Source organism: Leptidea sinapis, chromosome Z (assembly GCF_905404315.1).
Source record: "Leptidea sinapis chromosome Z, ilLepSina1.1, whole genome shotgun sequence".
In the NCBI taxonomy this organism is placed as follows: Eukaryota; Metazoa; Arthropoda; class Insecta; order Lepidoptera; family Pieridae; genus Leptidea; species Leptidea sinapis.
Window position 1 is genome coordinate 31,743,170 of NC_066312.1, and position 18,934 is coordinate 31,762,103.

The following is an 18,934-nucleotide window of genomic DNA, read 5'->3' on the forward strand; positions in this document are numbered from 1 at the left end:
CTTACAGATAAAATACAACTTTGAGAAGCTACTAATGACCGTGTAAAGATCTGTATCGCTGTATCGCAATATCTCTGTTACGTACCGGAGATATTTTTGGGAGAGCGAACTTTTATATTCGGTTATGAAATGCATAATGATATATCTATGTTTTAATTTGGAAAGCGTGACTAAAGGTAGAGTTTGTTTAGTAGTACTGTTTTTTTTTATAGAATAGGAGGACAAACGAGCGTACGGGCCACCTGGTGTTAAGTGATCACCGCCGCCCAAATTCTCTTGCAACACCAGAGGAATCACAAGAGCGTTGCCGGCCTTTAAGGAAGGTGTACGCGCTTTTTTTGAAGGTACCCATGTCGTATCGTCCCGGAAATACCGTACAAGGAAGCTCATTCCACAGATTTGTAGTACGTGGAAGAAAGCTCCTTGAAAACCGCACTGTGGAGGACCGCCCCACATCCAGATGGTGGGGATGATATCCTAACTTGGGGCGTGTCGTGCCAAGGTGGAATTCGGCGGCAGGCAACTGTTTGTTTTAATTAATATTATTTTTTTATTATATTGTCTATTTTAATCATTTTATTATGTATCCTAAACTATTAAACAAGAAATATTAAAATATTATGACGACCCCTGTATACCAGTGTTTAGTGAACCTGCCTACTGAGCTAGAGGTCCCGCGTTCGAATCCCGGTAGGTGCAAACATTTATATGATGAATATGAATGTTTGAATTTGTATTTATGTATGTTTAAGTAATTACATATCGTTGTCTTGCACCCATAGTACAGGCTACAAACTAGGCAAAGTTTGGGGCAAGATAATTTGTGTAAGAGTGTGTCAATATATTAATATTTGTAAATATTGACATTTCGAAAACGGCTCCGATTTTGATCTAGACTTGCAATGAAAAGTTATCATATTTTTATAGGCAACATCGAGAAACCCTTTTTGACTACAATAAAATTTAAAAGTCGTAAAAACAGTTTGAGCAAAATGCGCAACATTCCGCAACCTATTTAGCTGTCGAACAATTTTTTCCTGTTCCATAGATAAAATAACTCATGAATAATAAAGTAATAATAATTATTAATAAGAAGTTTAAAAGCTATACGGCAAACAAACTCGCAAGAGTGACTATAGTATAATGATGTCACTGCTAAACCAACCTGTTTGTATAAAACAGAAACAGATGGCGCTTTTATCAAACCGTATCGCTGTAGCATATTTTAAATTTCAGTCTTTAGCTAAACTATTACATTGGCTCAGAGGTATCGCGCGTTATGTACAATTGCAAACTAATGATTGGCGTTCGATCCTAGTGTATTTCTAATAAGTTTTATTTTCAGTATATTAATTAATTATTGATCACAACGTTATATTCCCATAATATTCTGGCGTTGCAAACTCATTGTTTCAAAGCCTTGCATAATGGGATATATAAACTGTTAGCTGCAACAAGTGGTCTGTCCAAATGATTTCTGCTTCTGTTAAGCTATCTACATCATTTTTGAAGTAATTTTACTTCTTTTTGCGCGTTAGGGAAATTCTACGATGTTCTATTATGGAGTAAATTTCTACGATGCGCGCGCACACCATGGACAATTAGACCATTTGTATCATACTTCAGCTACCAAGCCTCTTGTAATGACCTATGTCTGCTGAACCACAACCAATGAACGAGAATTAAATCAATTTCAATACATAATTTTAATTTATATATAAGTTTTAAATAAAAGTAAATAATTTATCTGTTAATGTATAAAAATAATCTAATTATATTTAATTACTCGTTATTTAACTAAATTATGCGGTTTAATAATATTGTCATTGCTTGTATTTAATACATTATTTATTAAAATATTAGTTTTTGTTTTTCAATTTTGATAAAATTAAATTTTCCATTCCATACCATTAGCTGGCTACACGTGAAGCACATAAAATATTTTCGGAATCATTTTAGGTATCACAACGGCGCCTACTTCTGCCGTGAAGCAGTATTGTGTAAATATTACTATATTTCGGTCTGAAAGGCGCCGTAGCTAGTGAAATTACTGGGCATATGAGACTAAACATCATATGTCTCAAAATTACGAGCGCAATCGTAGTGCCGCTCAGTTTTTGGGTTTTTCAAGAATCCTGAGCGGCACTGCATTGTAATGGACAGAGCGTATCAATTACCATCACCTGAACGTCTTGACAGACGGTCAAGTCGTCGCTTATTTTCATAAAAAAAAGTATTCCAGGAACGCTGCTAATGGTGTAGATATCTACCTATATATATATATATATATATATATATATTTATATGTGTTGGTCGTAGTCTTTCTCTCTGTGAATGTCATACGTATATGGTAACAAGTGCACGGTTGAATTTCCTTCGCGGAAGCAACGGCGTAAACAGGTTCGTAGAAAATGTCAAACGATTTCCCATTTTACTGCTTCAACGAATGGCAGTGCCATTTTCACGCTTGTAACTCGACTCAAAGCGTTGAATTTTCCAGTTGTGCGTAAACATACATTTATATAAATAAAAATTAACAAAAATACAACCGACTTCAAAAACACTATTCATAATCAATACATATAAAATGCTCTAAAAAGTATAAAAATTATAATTTTTATACAATCTAATTAATTAATCTAGTTCTAGTTGCGATTATTGTTATTTTTGGGACCACACACGGGATACATGACGTTCAGTTGATGGTAATTGATACGTTCAGGATTCTTGAAAACCCCAAAAATTCTGAGCGGCACTACATTTGCGCTCGTCACCTTGAAACATAAGATGTTCAGTCTTATTTGCCCAGTAATTTCACTAGCTACGGCGCCCTTCAGACTGAAACACAATAATGCTTACACATTACTGCTTCACGGCAGAAAAGACGCCGTTGTGGTATTCATAATCTAGCCGGCATCCTATTCAAAGAAGCCTCCCACTGGTAAAATATGCGGTTTCTTCAAATTGGAAAGAAAATAAGTAAGAAACAATATTATAAGCCAAGCACAAACAAATCCCAGTACATTAAGTATACAACCACAAATCCCCGTGATTCATTGTCCAATCTGAACCGATCAATCAATTTCGGTACTGCACGGCTTTACCTAATCCTGCAGCTGCCAGTTTACATTTTCTATGTTTTCTTAATGACTTAATTTATAATATTGTAAATAAAAACATTTGTTTATTAAATGTTAGCTATAAATATTTTTGTTAGTTTTAAAGTGTGAGACGTCCGCCTGTTTCGCACATCTCCTCGGCGATAAATTTTGTTTTAGCAATATAATATATAATAATAATATAACAATATAACGCACTACTAAGCTGTGGAATGAGCTTTTCTGTGATTCCTGTGGTGTTGCAAGAGAATGTGGGCGGCGGTGATCACTTAACACCGGGACCCGTACGCTCGTTTGTCCTCCTTTTCCATAAAAAAAATTCAAATGTAATTATTTAACAAAATGTTTAAAAACGTCAAGTTACTTACATATTTTTATTAATTTAATGGGTCAATTACCTACTTGGATTACTTCTTAATAAATTGCGTGGCGTTGCATTGAAAGCGCGGTCAAGACTGAATAATACTATACCTACTAGACGCGTACACAGAGTTTTGCATGCAGAATAGGCATCTCCAAACAATTGACGTTCGATATTGTTCATTCATCAACTTCATTACAACCAGAATTGAACCGTCAATTTATGTCACAAGAATTCGAAATTTGACGTTTTGACATCCTATTGTCGTTTCGTTACGAGAATAGAGCTACTGTATCAAACAAAGGCGTAGTATAAAATAATAAATAATTTTAATGAGAAACCTACGTATAATGTTGTAAGTTTTTCTTCATGAAGCATTAGCTGATGCCATGCCGTACATCTGACAGTAAAGACAAATGATGCATCTTGATGATAGTAAATCGAGTTTGCAAATTAAGTCTGCTAAAAATAACGTTGCAATAACCGGCGCCGTATAATTGTGTTTTAATAATGTCTCGTGTCGCGATCTCGGGAATGTGGTTAGAATATATTAGTTCGTATTTTGTTATACTTTTTGCGGTCGGCCACTGTTTATATTGAATCAAGTTACTTGTTGTCAATGTCAATTTTGACGTTGATAACTGTCAACTTGTCAAAGTTTTTAGTTCCATTGCAAAAATAGTTGTTGAAGGATCGTTTTCAAAGCCTATAATATTATGTGATTATGATTTTATGTGCTAAGAAAAGTGTTCATTGTTATTATATTCCCAACAGCTGATATTTTCCTGTATAAAAAAGCCAAAAAACTTAATGGGTTTATTTAGATCGTATGGTGGTAATTGATTTTTATATTTTCAAGAGCAAAGTGAAGACGAGCAAGACGTTTATCTGATGGTAAATGATACGCCCTGCCCAGGATTCTTGATTAAAGCCAAATTTCTAAGCAGCATCATAATTTTTGCGCTCGTCACTTATTCTTAATACTTATACGTAAGATTTTAAGTTATCATTAGCCCAGTAATTGCAATAGCTACGGCGCACTTCAAAGCAAATAATTTAGGGAAATGTTTGTACATTGCTTCATTGCAGAAAAAGGTGATGGTGCAAATAAGCCACTTATACTAAAGATCTAGGAAAAAGAAAAACAATCCTTAAACTGAATCGAAACATAACCTACCGGGAATTCAATTTAAAAACATAGTCGCCATTTAAGGATTCAATTTTGCTGATCACACACAAAATATAGGAGAAGTTCAACGATATACAGAAGATAAAAAAGCACCTCAAATTATAACAAAGGAAAGTCTCAATTTTCCTTCCTCAAACATTTTTCTGAAGGTGCAATGAATACGAGGTAGTGCAATTTCCATGCTGCGCATTAAAAAAACTACATGCGAACATTATTCCGCACAAAAACATCTTGCTTAACTAAAAAATTCAGATCATAATCCGGGAAAGTTGAAGAGCAGTAAGATAAGTTCGTAACATTACCGGGATGATCCCGTTAACAACATTTTATAGCTCCTTTCACCCTCGTAAAGCAGGCGAAACTGACAGAAGAAATCCATCAAACACTGAAACGAGAATGTGGCGTTAATGAGGCTATTTGCTCAGAAAGTTTGATTACGTCATCGAACAACTGATGAATACAGTCATTGTACACGACAGGGAAAAGAAACGCACAGACAACAAGAATCCATTACTATTTTTAATTTATTTTGAAACAAGATATTTTGGAGAGCGTATTGCTGGAAACTTCTATATTACCTTAATATTATTCCTGACATCCTACCTTGCTACAATTAGTAATTACAGCAATGATATAAACTTTATTTTAGGATGAGTCTTCTTTGATGAATTTTTTTCGAGAATGAATTACTAGATGTTTCTAATGTCTGAATCTTGATTAAAGATTGGTCTCTGCTTCGCTCCAAATAGATACTGAATGCGTAGTCGCAAACTGCGGCTACTAATTCTACGCCCAAGTGGGCGTACTCGAGCCAGTCTCGAACAATGCGTGACTGACGTGCCACATGTTCCGTTAAACTTTGCTAATAATTAACAATTTTAATTCCTTTAAACTAAAATGCCGGGTTGCGTAGTAAAACTTTGTAAAAATAATACTACAAGAAATATGAAACTAAAAAAGGCACTGGGATCACATATCAGTAAGTAACAAAATTTTACAAATAGCCAATACACTCTACAATATAAAGTTGCCGTAATAAAAGCTATGTTCTTAGGTAGTACGGTATCTAGTTGGAGAGAAGCTGAGACCAATCCTTAATCTAAGGTCTAAATTATATTTATTTATTATTATATACAGACACTTTATCACATAATATTACATTATATTCTTTATTATTTGATGGTTCATTATTTCCCATCCACTGTTTTCCTTATAGACTCTTTCCTCTTAAGTTCGTTGAGATAAATTTAACGAAGTTTCAACAGCTATTGGCGGCATAACTCCACTTGTATTTTTTTTTATTTTTGATTCTTTACTCCCCAGTTTTTTCCAGAGATTTCTTTTTTAATGTAAATAAGGGACGAGACGAGCAGGACGCTGATGGTAATTGATACGCCCTGCCCATTACAATTCAGTGCCGCTCAGAATTCTTGAAAAACACAAAAATTCTGAGCGGCACTTCAATTGTGCTTATCACCTTGAGGCGTAAGATGTTATTTCTCATTTGCCCAATAATTTCACTAGCTACGGCGCCCTTCAGACCGAAACACAGTAATGCTTACACTTTAATGCTTCGCGGCAGAAATAGGCGCCGTTGTGGTATCCATAACTAGCCGTCATCTAAAGGAGCCTCCCACTGGTGAATTTATACTGATTTTACACCGTTTTCCTTAAAAAAAAACTATTCTTTTACGTTCGATCGAGATAAGTTTAATGAAGAGTTTCAGCTGTTATTAGCGGCATCAATTTTGCGGGAGCAATTAGTTGTCCGATGGTATCCGACCGGCCGATCTTTGGGCAATCATGATTGATGGTGTTTTTTGGTTACTGCCAAATCTCTCGCCCTTTTGTTTGGGGATAAGCTACATTTTTGCGGATCATTAGGGTGTGGTAGAAATGAGGTTAATATAAATAAATTGGCTTTATCAAAATCTCAACATAGTATTTTTTATTTTGAATTTTAGTCCAAAAGTTGGCGAACTTTATGTAGTAAGATTATTAATGGGGATTATATAAAACTTTTTATTTTTTCTCGCAATTTATGTCATTATGATTTTCTTTAGTTTTTATCTTATTTTTATTATTAACTAAACGTATAGTGTTACTTGGACTTGTATAGTGTTAGTGGACAAATTGTAAATAAAAATAAACTTTTTAGGTCAAGTTAGATCATGTCCAATTTATATGTTTGTTATTAAAGGTAGTATGTATATATATTTATATACTATATTAAGTTTCTGTTTTTAAATAGCAGAAACTGTGTCAACAGAGAAACTGTAGAGCGTTATGTCCGTCTGAAAAATAAACTGAGTTACTTCCAAGCCAAGTTGTGCCTAAAGAAGTAAATCTACAATTAGAGGAGACGTGGGTTCACTGTGCAATAAAAGCATATAGAATACGCAACTTTTGCGAAAAAAAAATAACCCGTCGACCAATGTTATATGAGCAGTAAAAGCAAAAAAAGACTGTTATAATTAAAAGGCGTTTATTTTCTCAAAATTGATTCCTTTAATTTTGATGTCATTTCTAACGCTACCACCGCTTCGGAAACAAATGGCTGGTAGTTTTTGAAGTTCAATAAGTGATTTTAAATCGTATTTTGAATAAAAATATTTGAATTTGAATGGCGCTCTTTGATAAATAAGCGGCGTATGAAACTTACCCAGCATTCTTTTTTAGCGCACTTTTGATTAAAATATACAATATTGTACTGTCATTGTTATTGCTATAATAATCTAGTCTCAGGCTGTCCAATCACTCAGAAAATCAGCTGTCGAGTAGTAGGATTTACGACAGAGGCATATTTTATAAAACATTAAAATTTATTTGTAGTTAATACCTGAACAGTGGCGTGGACTTTATTATAATGTGTATACATTACCCTTAAAGCTATTATGTATTATTAAGGCTGTTATTGATATATGAGAAAAGCGTTTCCAAAATTTGTAATCCTCATCATTAATGTCCCGTGCGGACGGAGTACAGCTCGATCCAAAATCAATGTTGTCGAGGGTAACTCGTTTTGCTAATGCTGTCGCGGTCGACGTCCGATAACGTACTTTTGATAACGCGGCCTTATTAGCTTTGTGTATACGATACCATGAACCTGTACCAATGCATTTCTTTACCGGAGAAAAAATCACCGGACTTAATTTCAATATGTTACGTCGTTTTGTAATGTGTTACGAGCTACTGAAATCATACTTTTGTTGCTATAGGTAGATGATGCCGCATAATACTTCTTTCGCGCCTTTTGATAGCTGATTTATGATTATTTATGACATCAAATTCAAATTCAAATATTTTTATTCAAAATAGGATTTAAAATCACTTATTGAACGTCAAAAACTACCACCCATTCAAAAGAGACTGCCTCACACCTGAGAAGAATGGGCGCAAGAAACTCAGCGGGCTTTTTTTTTTAATTTAAAATATGGATTACAATGTGATATCGTACAATAAACATTTATAATTAAAGAGCCTGAGGGTGTTCGCTTTATTCCCAGTCCGTGGTGTCATTAAGAAAATCGTATATGCTATAATAACCTTTCCCACACAAACGTTTTTTAACAATTCTTTTAAATTTCGTAACACATTTGTTTTATAAATTTTCTGGGATCATATTGTAGAAGCATATACATCGCCCAAGAAAAGACTTAGTAACTCGACCCAACCGAGTAGTAGGCATAACAAGTTTATGTTTGTTCCTCGTGTTAACATTATGAATGTCACAGTTTCTAGAAAATTCCTCAATGTGCTTATGAACATACAGAACATTATCAAAAATGTATTGAGAAGCAACCGCCAAAATGTTTATTTCTTTAAATTTTTCTCTTAATGATTCTTTAGGACCTAGGTTATAAATCGCGCGAATAGCCCTCTTCTGCAGCACAAAGAAAGTGTTAATATCGGCCGCACTGCCCCATAACAATATACCATAGGACATAATACTATGAAAATAACTAAAGTATACTAATCTCGCCGTATCTATGTCAGTTAACCGTCTAATTTTCTTAACCGCATATGCTGCAGAACTAAGCCTATTCGCCAATCCTTCAATATGGGGGCCCCACTGCAATTTGGAATCAAGAGTAATGCCAAGAAATACAGCAGAATCCACTGGTTTTACCACCTCTCCATTTAATCAAATATTCGTATCTACATTTTTGACATCAGTATTACATCATCAAGATGGCGTCGTGTCCCATTCTTAACCCGCGGACATTATTACATTGGGCTAAGATCTGCGTGACATATTCTCTCTTGTCAATAAAGATGGCTTAATCTAGATGTTTAAGCCTGCGTACAGAGTATTAAATTATATAATAATAGATTATGATAATACAATGATGGAGATGCATAGGTAAACGTAAAAATCGATATTTGTTATCGATTTTTGTATAGCATGCATATAAGATTTAAGGAGGTTTTGCTATGAAATACTGCGAATGCAATTTCCAATCTCTATCTTATATCAGTGCGCCGTGATATCAAATATTTATGATGTCCCTTACCTTCTAGTGGGCGGAATGTCGCGGGGTGGCGGCGGCGCCGGGAAAGCTACGACCGCAAAGCGTGTGCCGCCTCCGGCCATACCGAGCGACGCTTTCGGAACGCCGCAACACAGACATTCAGGATCCAGCTTCGGATCGCAAGGCTACGCATCCTGTGAGGAACAGGCATATCCTCAGCCACCGGATACGCCCTCACACACTCGAGGTTGGTACAGCTTGATGTTCGTGTTTCTTTCTTTGCTAAAATTCAAATTAACCAAATCCAATCATCTGCAATACGGTCCTCAGGAGTATTTTCTTATCGAACCTGCAAACTTCTTTGTGCGGTTATTCAAGGTTGGTACCATGAAGTACTACTTAGCGCAAAGCCGGGTACACACCTGTAATTCTTCCTGAGCTGTTCGGCGATTACTTACCTTACTTAGTAACCTGAATGCATGGTTCTCCATCTATTCCAGTATGTGAAAATGCGAAAAAAAATATTTATGGTTTTTAAAGTAGCCCCTGTCATCTTCTACCAGAATTATGTGACAGTTCTATAATTAATAGTCCTCACATTCGGGACATATTTAAAGAAATAACGAAATTTCGAATAAATGAAATAAAAAGTTCATTATTAATGAGAAGATTTTATGGCACACTGTGCGTCGTCATACAGGCTTAATGTATTTGACATAAGTATGGTAGCTATTTTATTTTCATCATGAAAAGAAGTGTCGAGACCAGGAAAACATTCAATGGTATGTGATAAGAATCCCATTAGTGAACAGCACCAGTCAGGTTTAGTGAAATCCCAAAATTCAGAGATAAACCCGCGACAGGTATTTTTGACGTTCAAATCCTAAACAATATGTTATGTTTTTAAAGTGATAACCCTCACTTCTAGGATTAACACACAAATAAAATTTGAAAAACAAAAGTTTATGAACGATTCGGGATTCGAACCCACGACGTCCGGCGTTCCGTGCCGTTTTTGCCGAAATTTTATTTGTGTATTAATCCTAGAAGTGAGGGTTATCACTTTAAAAACATAACATATTGTTGAGATTTACAAGAGCGACATCTTAAGTCATTTTCCTAATATGCAAATATTGGGGTTGAGCAGGTTATAGGTAACTGTAAAGTAGATTCTGTAGATGAAGCCACAACCTGAGAGTTGAACAAAGCAAACAGAATTTTATAACGAGGTGGTACTCGAATGGTTAGCTCAGTTGGTTAGAGCACCAGCACGGAACGCCGGAGGTCGTGGGTTTGAATCCCGCATCGTTCATAAAGTTTTGTTTTTCAAGTTTTATTTGTGTTCAAATCCTAGTTTGGATAAAAATGTTTGTATTTGAATTTGACTACTGCTGTCAGCTGTGGAACACAACCCTGTGGTAGATGTTTATTGTATTAGTTATAATTGATACGCCCTGCACTCATTACTGCATCACGGCAGAAATAGGTGCCGTTATGGTACACATAACCTAGCCGAGCCTCCCACTGGTGAATGTCCTTAGTCGCCTTTAAGGACACCCTTGGGCCTGGGACTTCCCTATTCTTTTTATGTTTCGGGAAGCACAGCACATCTTGTACAGTAACGAATACTTTTCAAACAACTTTCCAGATGATCATTCCGATTACGGCAGCACAGTGTCCGGGGTGTCGGGAGTGTCTGGTGCCAGCGGCAGCCTTGGCAAGAGTCCAGCTAGTGGGGGTACTTTCACCTTCCCCCCTCCCTCGCAACCGCTCACCCACAAGGCTGCTGTCTACTACCACCACCAGCTAGCGCTGAGCGACGATCAGGGCATCGATATGACACAGGTATTATAAAATATTACGGAACTTAGAAGCTATTGCTCACAGCTCAAGATAAAAACCCGTCTGTCCACGATATGCCACCAACGAATTATTTCGAAGTGGTAATGGGAGTCTGGATAAATCAATTGTAGTTGTTAACACAAATGGCAAGCAAGCCTGAGGCCGATCTCTTAACAGATGGACCGACTTAGTAAAAGACTGCAGGGGGCCTACCATCAACTTTTAATAAGCGATGCGATTCCGATGCAGTTCAGTTTAGGTAACTAAACCGAATCGCTAAAATTCGTACCATGACGTGCCTTTTACTGAATGGCGTTTGAATCGCTTAAGAAGAATGAACGAAATAAATTTATCTGTGGTCCGCGGTGTGAGAAAGAGATGACGCTAGAGCGTCATGTTGTGTAGACTGTAGACAGTCGTTGCATAAGTTTGTTTCTCTTACTCGAACCATATGCGATGCGTTTCGAAACCTAAAATGATATGATTTTGTGGTTTTTTTGCGTAGAAAATACTAAAAATACAAATTATAAACCATTAATCCCTTTTTGTATTTATTAAATAATAGTAATATAAATAAATATAGTTCTTTGAATTACAAATTAAATGTTTGCTTAGGTGGTTTCGTAAAAATAACGAGTTATGAACGCACCTCCATTGGTGTTTGATTTGACAGGACCACAGAGTACATTTTTTGCCCGAATCCTTACTGCTTCGTCTTTAGTATTTTCATTTTCGGTATTTATTTTCAGTATTTTGTTATACAAAAAAGCCCAATTAAGTATTCTCATCTCATCTTTCATTAATAAAATTTTCCTTTTCTGTATGTTTTCACTATTTTTTAAAAGTTATTAACAACACGATTCACTTTCCTCTAAAGGAAGTAGCAACTTTTTTCGAATCTCTCACTTTGACACATAAGCTATCCAGTTTAGGTTGTAATATTACCTCATGGTACGAATGAATGAACGAACTAAATCAGTTTGCGATTCCATTGACATCATTTTTGACATTCAATTATTGCGATTTATTCAGTTGATTTGACGTCAACCTACATTAGATAGCTCTAATCACGTCGTGGTACGAAATAGCAAAGCAGTTTATTTTAGGTTGTCAAGTGAATCACAATAAGAGTTCATGGTAGACCCCCAGGTGCTCAAGGTTTAGCACCGTCGTCAGGGCCACAATGGACAGAAGCCGATGGAAACAAATAGTTGCCTCCAAACGTGTACTACTTGTTAATGACCACAATCCTCAATCATGAGTAAACGACTAGATAGAAAGAAGCTATTATTAGGTATGTGAGACATCTCAGAGGTCTTTTCTTGTCGTTCGTTTAGTGACGATTCAAGACTGTCACTTATGGACAGTGACAACAATGGAAAGATAATGTTATCACCGTTATGGACATATAATGCCGTTTACCATCAGATGGGTCTTCTATTGGATGGGTACCAGAGATGTGCCAACCATTGGGCTTGGTGATCTGTTATTCATTTTATGTCAACGTGTGAATTGGGAATATTAACGACCATCCGTTCTACTTAAATAAAGAATACATTTTTATTTTGGCGTCATCCAGTTATCCCAACCAAATTGATATACCCCGTTCAAAGTAGTAGACAAAATATACCCACAAACACGTAAGTATTCTCAGAATAGACTAGATTTATATTTATTCTGTCAAAATAGCTGTCAAGTTTTCTTCCTGTGTGATAACTTGCGTGACAGTTCGGAAAAGATAGCGGTTCCCCGTTGGTTTCTGCACCAGACTGTTCTGGGGATATCTATGCCCTGAAGAATTCTGATCTAACTCTCTATCTATGTGTGTGGTTATACCCCTACTTCCAGGTCGCTTGGGCTCGTTCTATATCTAGCAGGGGGCTGGATAGCCATGGACTCGCGGCTGGTAGACTAGCGTAAATCTCCCGCCCGAGCAAAGCGAGAATTACGATTGGGGCCGAAACGATGGTAGATTTATCGATATAGATACAATAGAAAATAAATTTCTTGCAGTAAGTTATCTTACTAACGTTTTTTGAAATATTATATTTATTTTTTATACTAGAGAAAATGTACAAGGAACTCTTAGGACCTGATGACCTAATGGAATTAGGATATCATCCCTACCATCTAGATGTGTGGCGTTCCTGTACACTACCGTTTTCAAGGAACTATCTTTCACATACATGTGAAATGAGCTTCCTTGTGCAGTGTTTCCAGGACGCTACGACATGGGTACCTTCAAAAAACTTTTCTAAAAGAGCGATAATGATAATGGGAGTACATCCTATCACCCCCAATCAAGTAACAGATATGCTCGTTCTTCCTCCTATTCCATAATAAAATGGAAAGTGCCATATGGATGCGATGCCGGCCTTCGATGTGATAGTATGCTTGAATCTTGGAGCTCCCTAAATCGTAGATATGTTATAATATTTGTCGTAATCGTAATTATATTATGTACCATCGACAAAATTGATTCATAGCACACTTTGCTGATAATTCTTTTAAAATCATAAAACAGGTTTACATTTGCACGGAAATGTTTGGATTAGAATTGGTGGACTGACAGTGTTTAATAAAATGATTATAGTGACGTACAAGTGGAGGCCTATCCAGTGGGAGGCTCCTTTGCACAGGATGCCGGCTAGATTATGGGTACCAAAACGGACCATTATTGTTTCTGCCTGAAGGGCGCCCTGCTGGGCAAATGAGACATATCATCTTATGTCTCAAGGTGACGAACACAATTGTAGTGCCTTTCGAAATTTTTAGATTTTTCAATAATCCTGAGCATTGTAATGGGCAGGGCGTATCAATTACCATCAGCTTAACGTCCTGCTCGTCTCGCCCTATAACGCCATAAAAAAGGAAATGTATGTTCAATGCGAATGACAATTCAATTTTGTCGATAGCACCTTGGTATTTAACAAATGTTATAATAGAACATTCATCTATTCCAGAGTCCTGGCCGCGACAGTCCTGGTTCATCTTCAGGTTCAGCCGGCTCCGGCTCCCGTCACTCGTCAGCGTCGCTGGACAGCGGGCGAGCTTCGGGACGGATGCCCCACCATCATCACGCCTCGTGCCACTGCGGAGACACGGTTGATAGAGTTCGAGCGATGATAGCACAAGGAGTACCGGTAAATTTATTCCCTATGAAGATATTACAGATACTGTTTTTTTTTTCGTACTTTTCTTCTTCTTGCCATCTGTCTTCTCGACAATATTCAGCAAATGTTTCGTGCAAGTCAGTCTTGTACGGCAGCGTAGCGAAACTCTCTAAGAAAATAGCGATTGTATGAACCGTTCAGTTATTGATAGATTGACAGATGACGGCTATAACCTTGTAAAAAATAAACTACACTAAAACTGTTCGCTGTCAAACTTAGCCGGATTATACTTCGACGCCATAATTACTGCACGTTTCATACTAAACTAAATTTAAATTTTTACTTAGCCAGTCCCGCCCTCTATTACGTAATATTTACATCCTCTTTGTTCTACGGTGCGTTTTCTCAATAAATAAGCTACATTAGTAAATCTTGTGGGATGATTCTGTTTAGTCTCCGAGGCAAAGTTGGGTGTCTCATTTTTTACATCATTTATTCGTCTAAATAGACTATCAGCCGGTTTCTGAATTGAGAATTTTGCATTAAGTACGACTTAAGTATTGCTCAACCTAAAATCAATTTCATTTCTGTTTCTGAATCGAGTTAAGTATACTTTGAGCATGGCAAATTAAGATCGTTCTTAAATCGTTCTCAATCTATACTTAAGTATGTATTATCTCATATTTTGCGTTTCTGAATACTTTTGACAGTTGTCAAACTACGCTTAACTCCTAATTAGGTGACATATCGTGAGTAAGCTTTGAGCTTAAGCTTCGATTTGAGAATACTTAGTTGAGAACCATTTGAGAACTGCTACTTTTCTCAATTCAGAAACCGGGTGTATGACAGCTATGAAAACGTCGAACTTAGAACTAACTTCTATTTTGAGATCACGCACACAAGAGTATTTTTCCTTGTCTGTTTTTTCGGTTGTCTTACAGCAAGAGACTCTATCTAGACGTATAATTTATCTAAGTCTTATTAGATTTTGTCCAAGTATATTTGGATATCCTATTTTTCGCTGTATGTTTTTGTTCGATCTTTAATTTCTTGTCTAACGATTTTGACATTTAGGGCTAGGTCTATCATTGGTTATATTCCAATTTCCATCGGCAATCCCAAGGGTCAGATGAGCGTTTTTCATTTGGAAATTAAGATGAAAAATTATTAAACAAAACATTTCTAACGTTACCCACATCAATAAATATAGTTAGATACCTTCTTATCGGAATATCAGAAATATTTGGAACGCTTGGCGCAGGTGCCATGCTAATCTTCTCTGAATGGTATCAAAATTTATTGTAATATATGTACTGCCAACGCGAATACGCCTATTCTATACGATAAATTTTAATAAATTGTGCAATTTACTATTGGTGCCTACTCAATGCGAATTCTTATTTTTATATAGTTGTAATGCACGCCATCTAGTTTTACTAACAATAAACTCTTCGGGTATCTCAACTTATTATAACCAAACTATGGAAGTTGTGATGGTCTCTTTAACCTATTCGTATATATGTGTGTACATGGTAGGCCGTTCTAATAATATAGATTATATTGACTTTCATTTTAATAAAGCACCAGGATAGTAATAAATATAAACAGAAAATTTAATTTAATGTCGTATACTATTACGACTAGTATTTATTTATAAATATAACAGAAGGCTGCTTGTTGCGGCTATTAACTGTCACATTTTAGCAATCAATTGTATTTCCAGTATACATTACTGTATTGTTTACTCATATTACATACTTCATACTCTTTGCTCAAAATTTAATATGTAATGCTTTGCAATCCCAGATTATACATGGCTTTCTTTGCGAGGAACTCCTTGCCTCGCACAGCCACTTTGTGGAATCCATTATCGGCTACAGTTTTCCGAACCGACATGACTAAGGGACCTTCTAGATTAGAGCATACTCTTACTATTAGAGGTCTGCGACGCATCTCCTGACCTCTGGTATTGCGGATGTCCATGGACGTTGCCTCACGTGAGCGTTATTTTAAGACAATAATGGACGATAGGAGCAGGACGTTCAGCTAATGGAAATTGATATACCTAACTGCTCATTACAATGCACTGCTGTTCAGGATTAGAAAAGAAAAGTTTAAAAATTCTAAGCGGCACTACAAATGCGCTCATCACGTCGTATTTGACATACTCACAGCTAGCTTACAATCGTTACTTATGGAATAATTAAAATTAATGATGGCTACTTTAAAGTTTCCACATAATATATCATGTTAAGCAATTATTATGATCAAATATAGAAATTTGGAATTTTATTTTTTTTTTTTTTTTTTTTTTACGCTTTAAAACTATGTTAACTACAAGTATATACACTGGAAGAACTTAGAGGTTATGGTTATTTTTAATTTGGTGCTAGATGTAGAAAATATATCTAGATCTACTTCATTTACCAAGTCGTTATAACTTCTGCAGAATCTTGTAATGAAGCTATTTGCACGATAGTTACACCTCGCCATGGGAGTATGCAAAAGGCTAGGATTTCATTGTTACGCGCTGTTCAACGCAGAAAGTAAGCGAGTAATAAAATTGGTCACATACAATGTCTTTAAGAATCTTCGCAAAGATGCACAGCTTAAATAGTTCTGTAGTTTTCTATTTTGTCTTTGGGGCCCTTTTTGTGGATTGCGGTAATAAGTGCTGTTTTCCAATGAGTAGGAACTACCGCCTCTTCCAATGAGCGCTTATACAGCGTAGTTACAGATAACTTGAGACTTTAAACACACATGTAAATTAAAATAGGGGACACGTTGTCAGGGCCAGCTGATTAGTTAAGTACACAGATTTAAGACGATTAAGGACATCCTTTTCTGTTATTTTAATACATGCGATGTCGCATGTTGTGTCAGACAACTCTGGATCATAATATGTGATTGAGTGTTGGGATGGTTCTGTAAAGTTGTATTGGAAATGGCGCGAACATATCACATATTACATTACCTTCTCCGGATGATTGGTTGCCCATCTTACGAATGGACGGGTATGAGTTCCATTGTTTCATAAGTTTAATGTATGACCAAAAAGATTTAGGGCTATTATTAGCTGCCAAAATACATAGAGAGAAATTCAAATTGATGTTCACCTTGTATGTTCTAATATTCAGCATATTAAAATCTCCAGCAATAAGAAATTTATTCGTCGGACGGACTATTTGTAGAGAAAGAGTTTTACCAAAGTTTATATTAAAGAGATAAACTGTACAAATGTGTAACTTTAAAGTACCTCTCTGTCTGATCTGACTAAGCGAGAGCGTAACCCACAAATCCTCAGCTGAGGCGCACCAGTCAGGGCAATGTGTGATACAAGCTCACGATATAAGAAGTTTTTATCTCATTTGCCCAGTAATTTCACAAGCTATGTGGTACACTTCAGACCAAAACTCAATAATGCTTACATAATACTGCTTCACGGCAGAGAAAGGCGCCGTTGTGGTACACAAAATCATACACAGGATGCCGGATCATCCTGTGCAAAGGAGCATCCCACTGGTCTTAGTCGCCTTTTACGACACCTGGGATATCCCTATTATTTTTATGCCCCGGGGAAGCACAGGACATCACAGCCTTTTGCCTGCTAGTTTCCTCTGATATAAAAAAATATTACTTAACTTACGTACTTATGGACTAATAATCTAGGAACAAGCATGTGACAAATGTCTTATTATTATATCGTTAGATATAATTATTTGTTTTTATTCGTTTGTTTTCAAGTGTAAACTTCTGCGACGTTGAGCACTTTTCTTGGGATGGGTATGAAATGTTAAACTCGCCTCAGGACATGTGGCACAAATCGTAAACAAGTAGTTAAAATTAAAGATTTATTGTATTAACTACAGTTCGGCTATTTCAACTTCATGATCATACGGTCATTGGACTAGTAGATGAATCATTGTGATTGCGAATCCGTAAAACCCCGAAGGTTGAGGGATCGAATCTCAGCCGTAAAATATTTTTACAGTTTAATTTTGAGTTTTTAAGTTTTGTCATTAGCGAAGACTCTCAATAAGGCGATAGTTACACATGTATTTCTTTCTTACTTATTATTTTGTTTCTTACTTCAGCAACCATAAACCTATTGTATCAGTTTTAGAGATTGGCAATGATGATGCTGGTAGTGAAGATGGTGAAAGAGTCGTTGAAATTATGGATGAAAGTTGATTTTGTCTGAGAAATAAACTTTTTAATGTAAAATTTTTGTAATAGTTCTGAGATGTTAATTTTTTTATGTCGTATGTGAGTACGATAGCGAAATAATGAATATTGTATTCAACCACATGCTATGCAGTACTTTTATACAGATAAATAAAGCAATTCGTGCGAAATTATTCCCTAATCATTCAAAAATATTCAAAAATGCACACCGTTAATGTTTAATTGTAATTATTATGACGGGTATTCACGATATACTTATATTTTATTAATTTAATGCCGATATTTGGTTTTAGACTAGCGCAAACATGGAACCCCGTGGTCTCACTCTGCAGTACAAATGCAACAAAAAAATCCCCAAAGTATGGATGTCGTCAGTAGTGTGTGTCGTGAATTAGGGAATCAAAGACCAAAACGAATTAGGCGCCACGTGGACAGATTGATGTACTATTAGTGTCAAGTCTCAATGTGTCAAGAGTTTCTCGCCGCCTCCGCAGTTCCGCCGCGACCACGATTCATGCAATTGGATCGAATTATCGGCATTAAATTAATAAAATATATATCGTGAGTACCCGTCATAATAATTACAATGTTAAAGTTCCGCTGTGATAAAATCTTAAAAACATATGTTAGTTCATGTTAAAGTTTTCACTTCT

General features: G+C 36.2%; 1 protein-coding gene across 8 annotated transcripts in view; it reads left to right on the plus strand.

Moving 5' to 3' along the window:
• Positions 1–18,934, plus strand: part of LOC126978607 (caskin-2) — a 348,934-nt gene that overhangs the window by 320,089 nt on the left and 9,911 nt on the right. For 6 of the 8 annotated variants that reach the window (XM_050827572.1, XM_050827567.1, XM_050827571.1 and 3 more), the window contains 3 exons: positions 9,191–9,388; positions 10,790–10,986; positions 13,947–14,126. In XM_050827572.1, the coding sequence (XP_050683529.1) occupies positions 9,199–9,388; positions 10,790–10,986; positions 13,947–14,126 (567 nt within the window). In that variant the 5' untranslated portion in view covers positions 9,191–9,198. Of the gene's footprint in view, positions 1–9,190; positions 9,389–10,789; positions 10,987–13,946; positions 14,127–18,574; positions 18,843–18,934 lie in introns of those variants that run through there. The other 2 variants (XR_007732646.1, XM_050827573.1) reach the window with 2 other exon arrangements.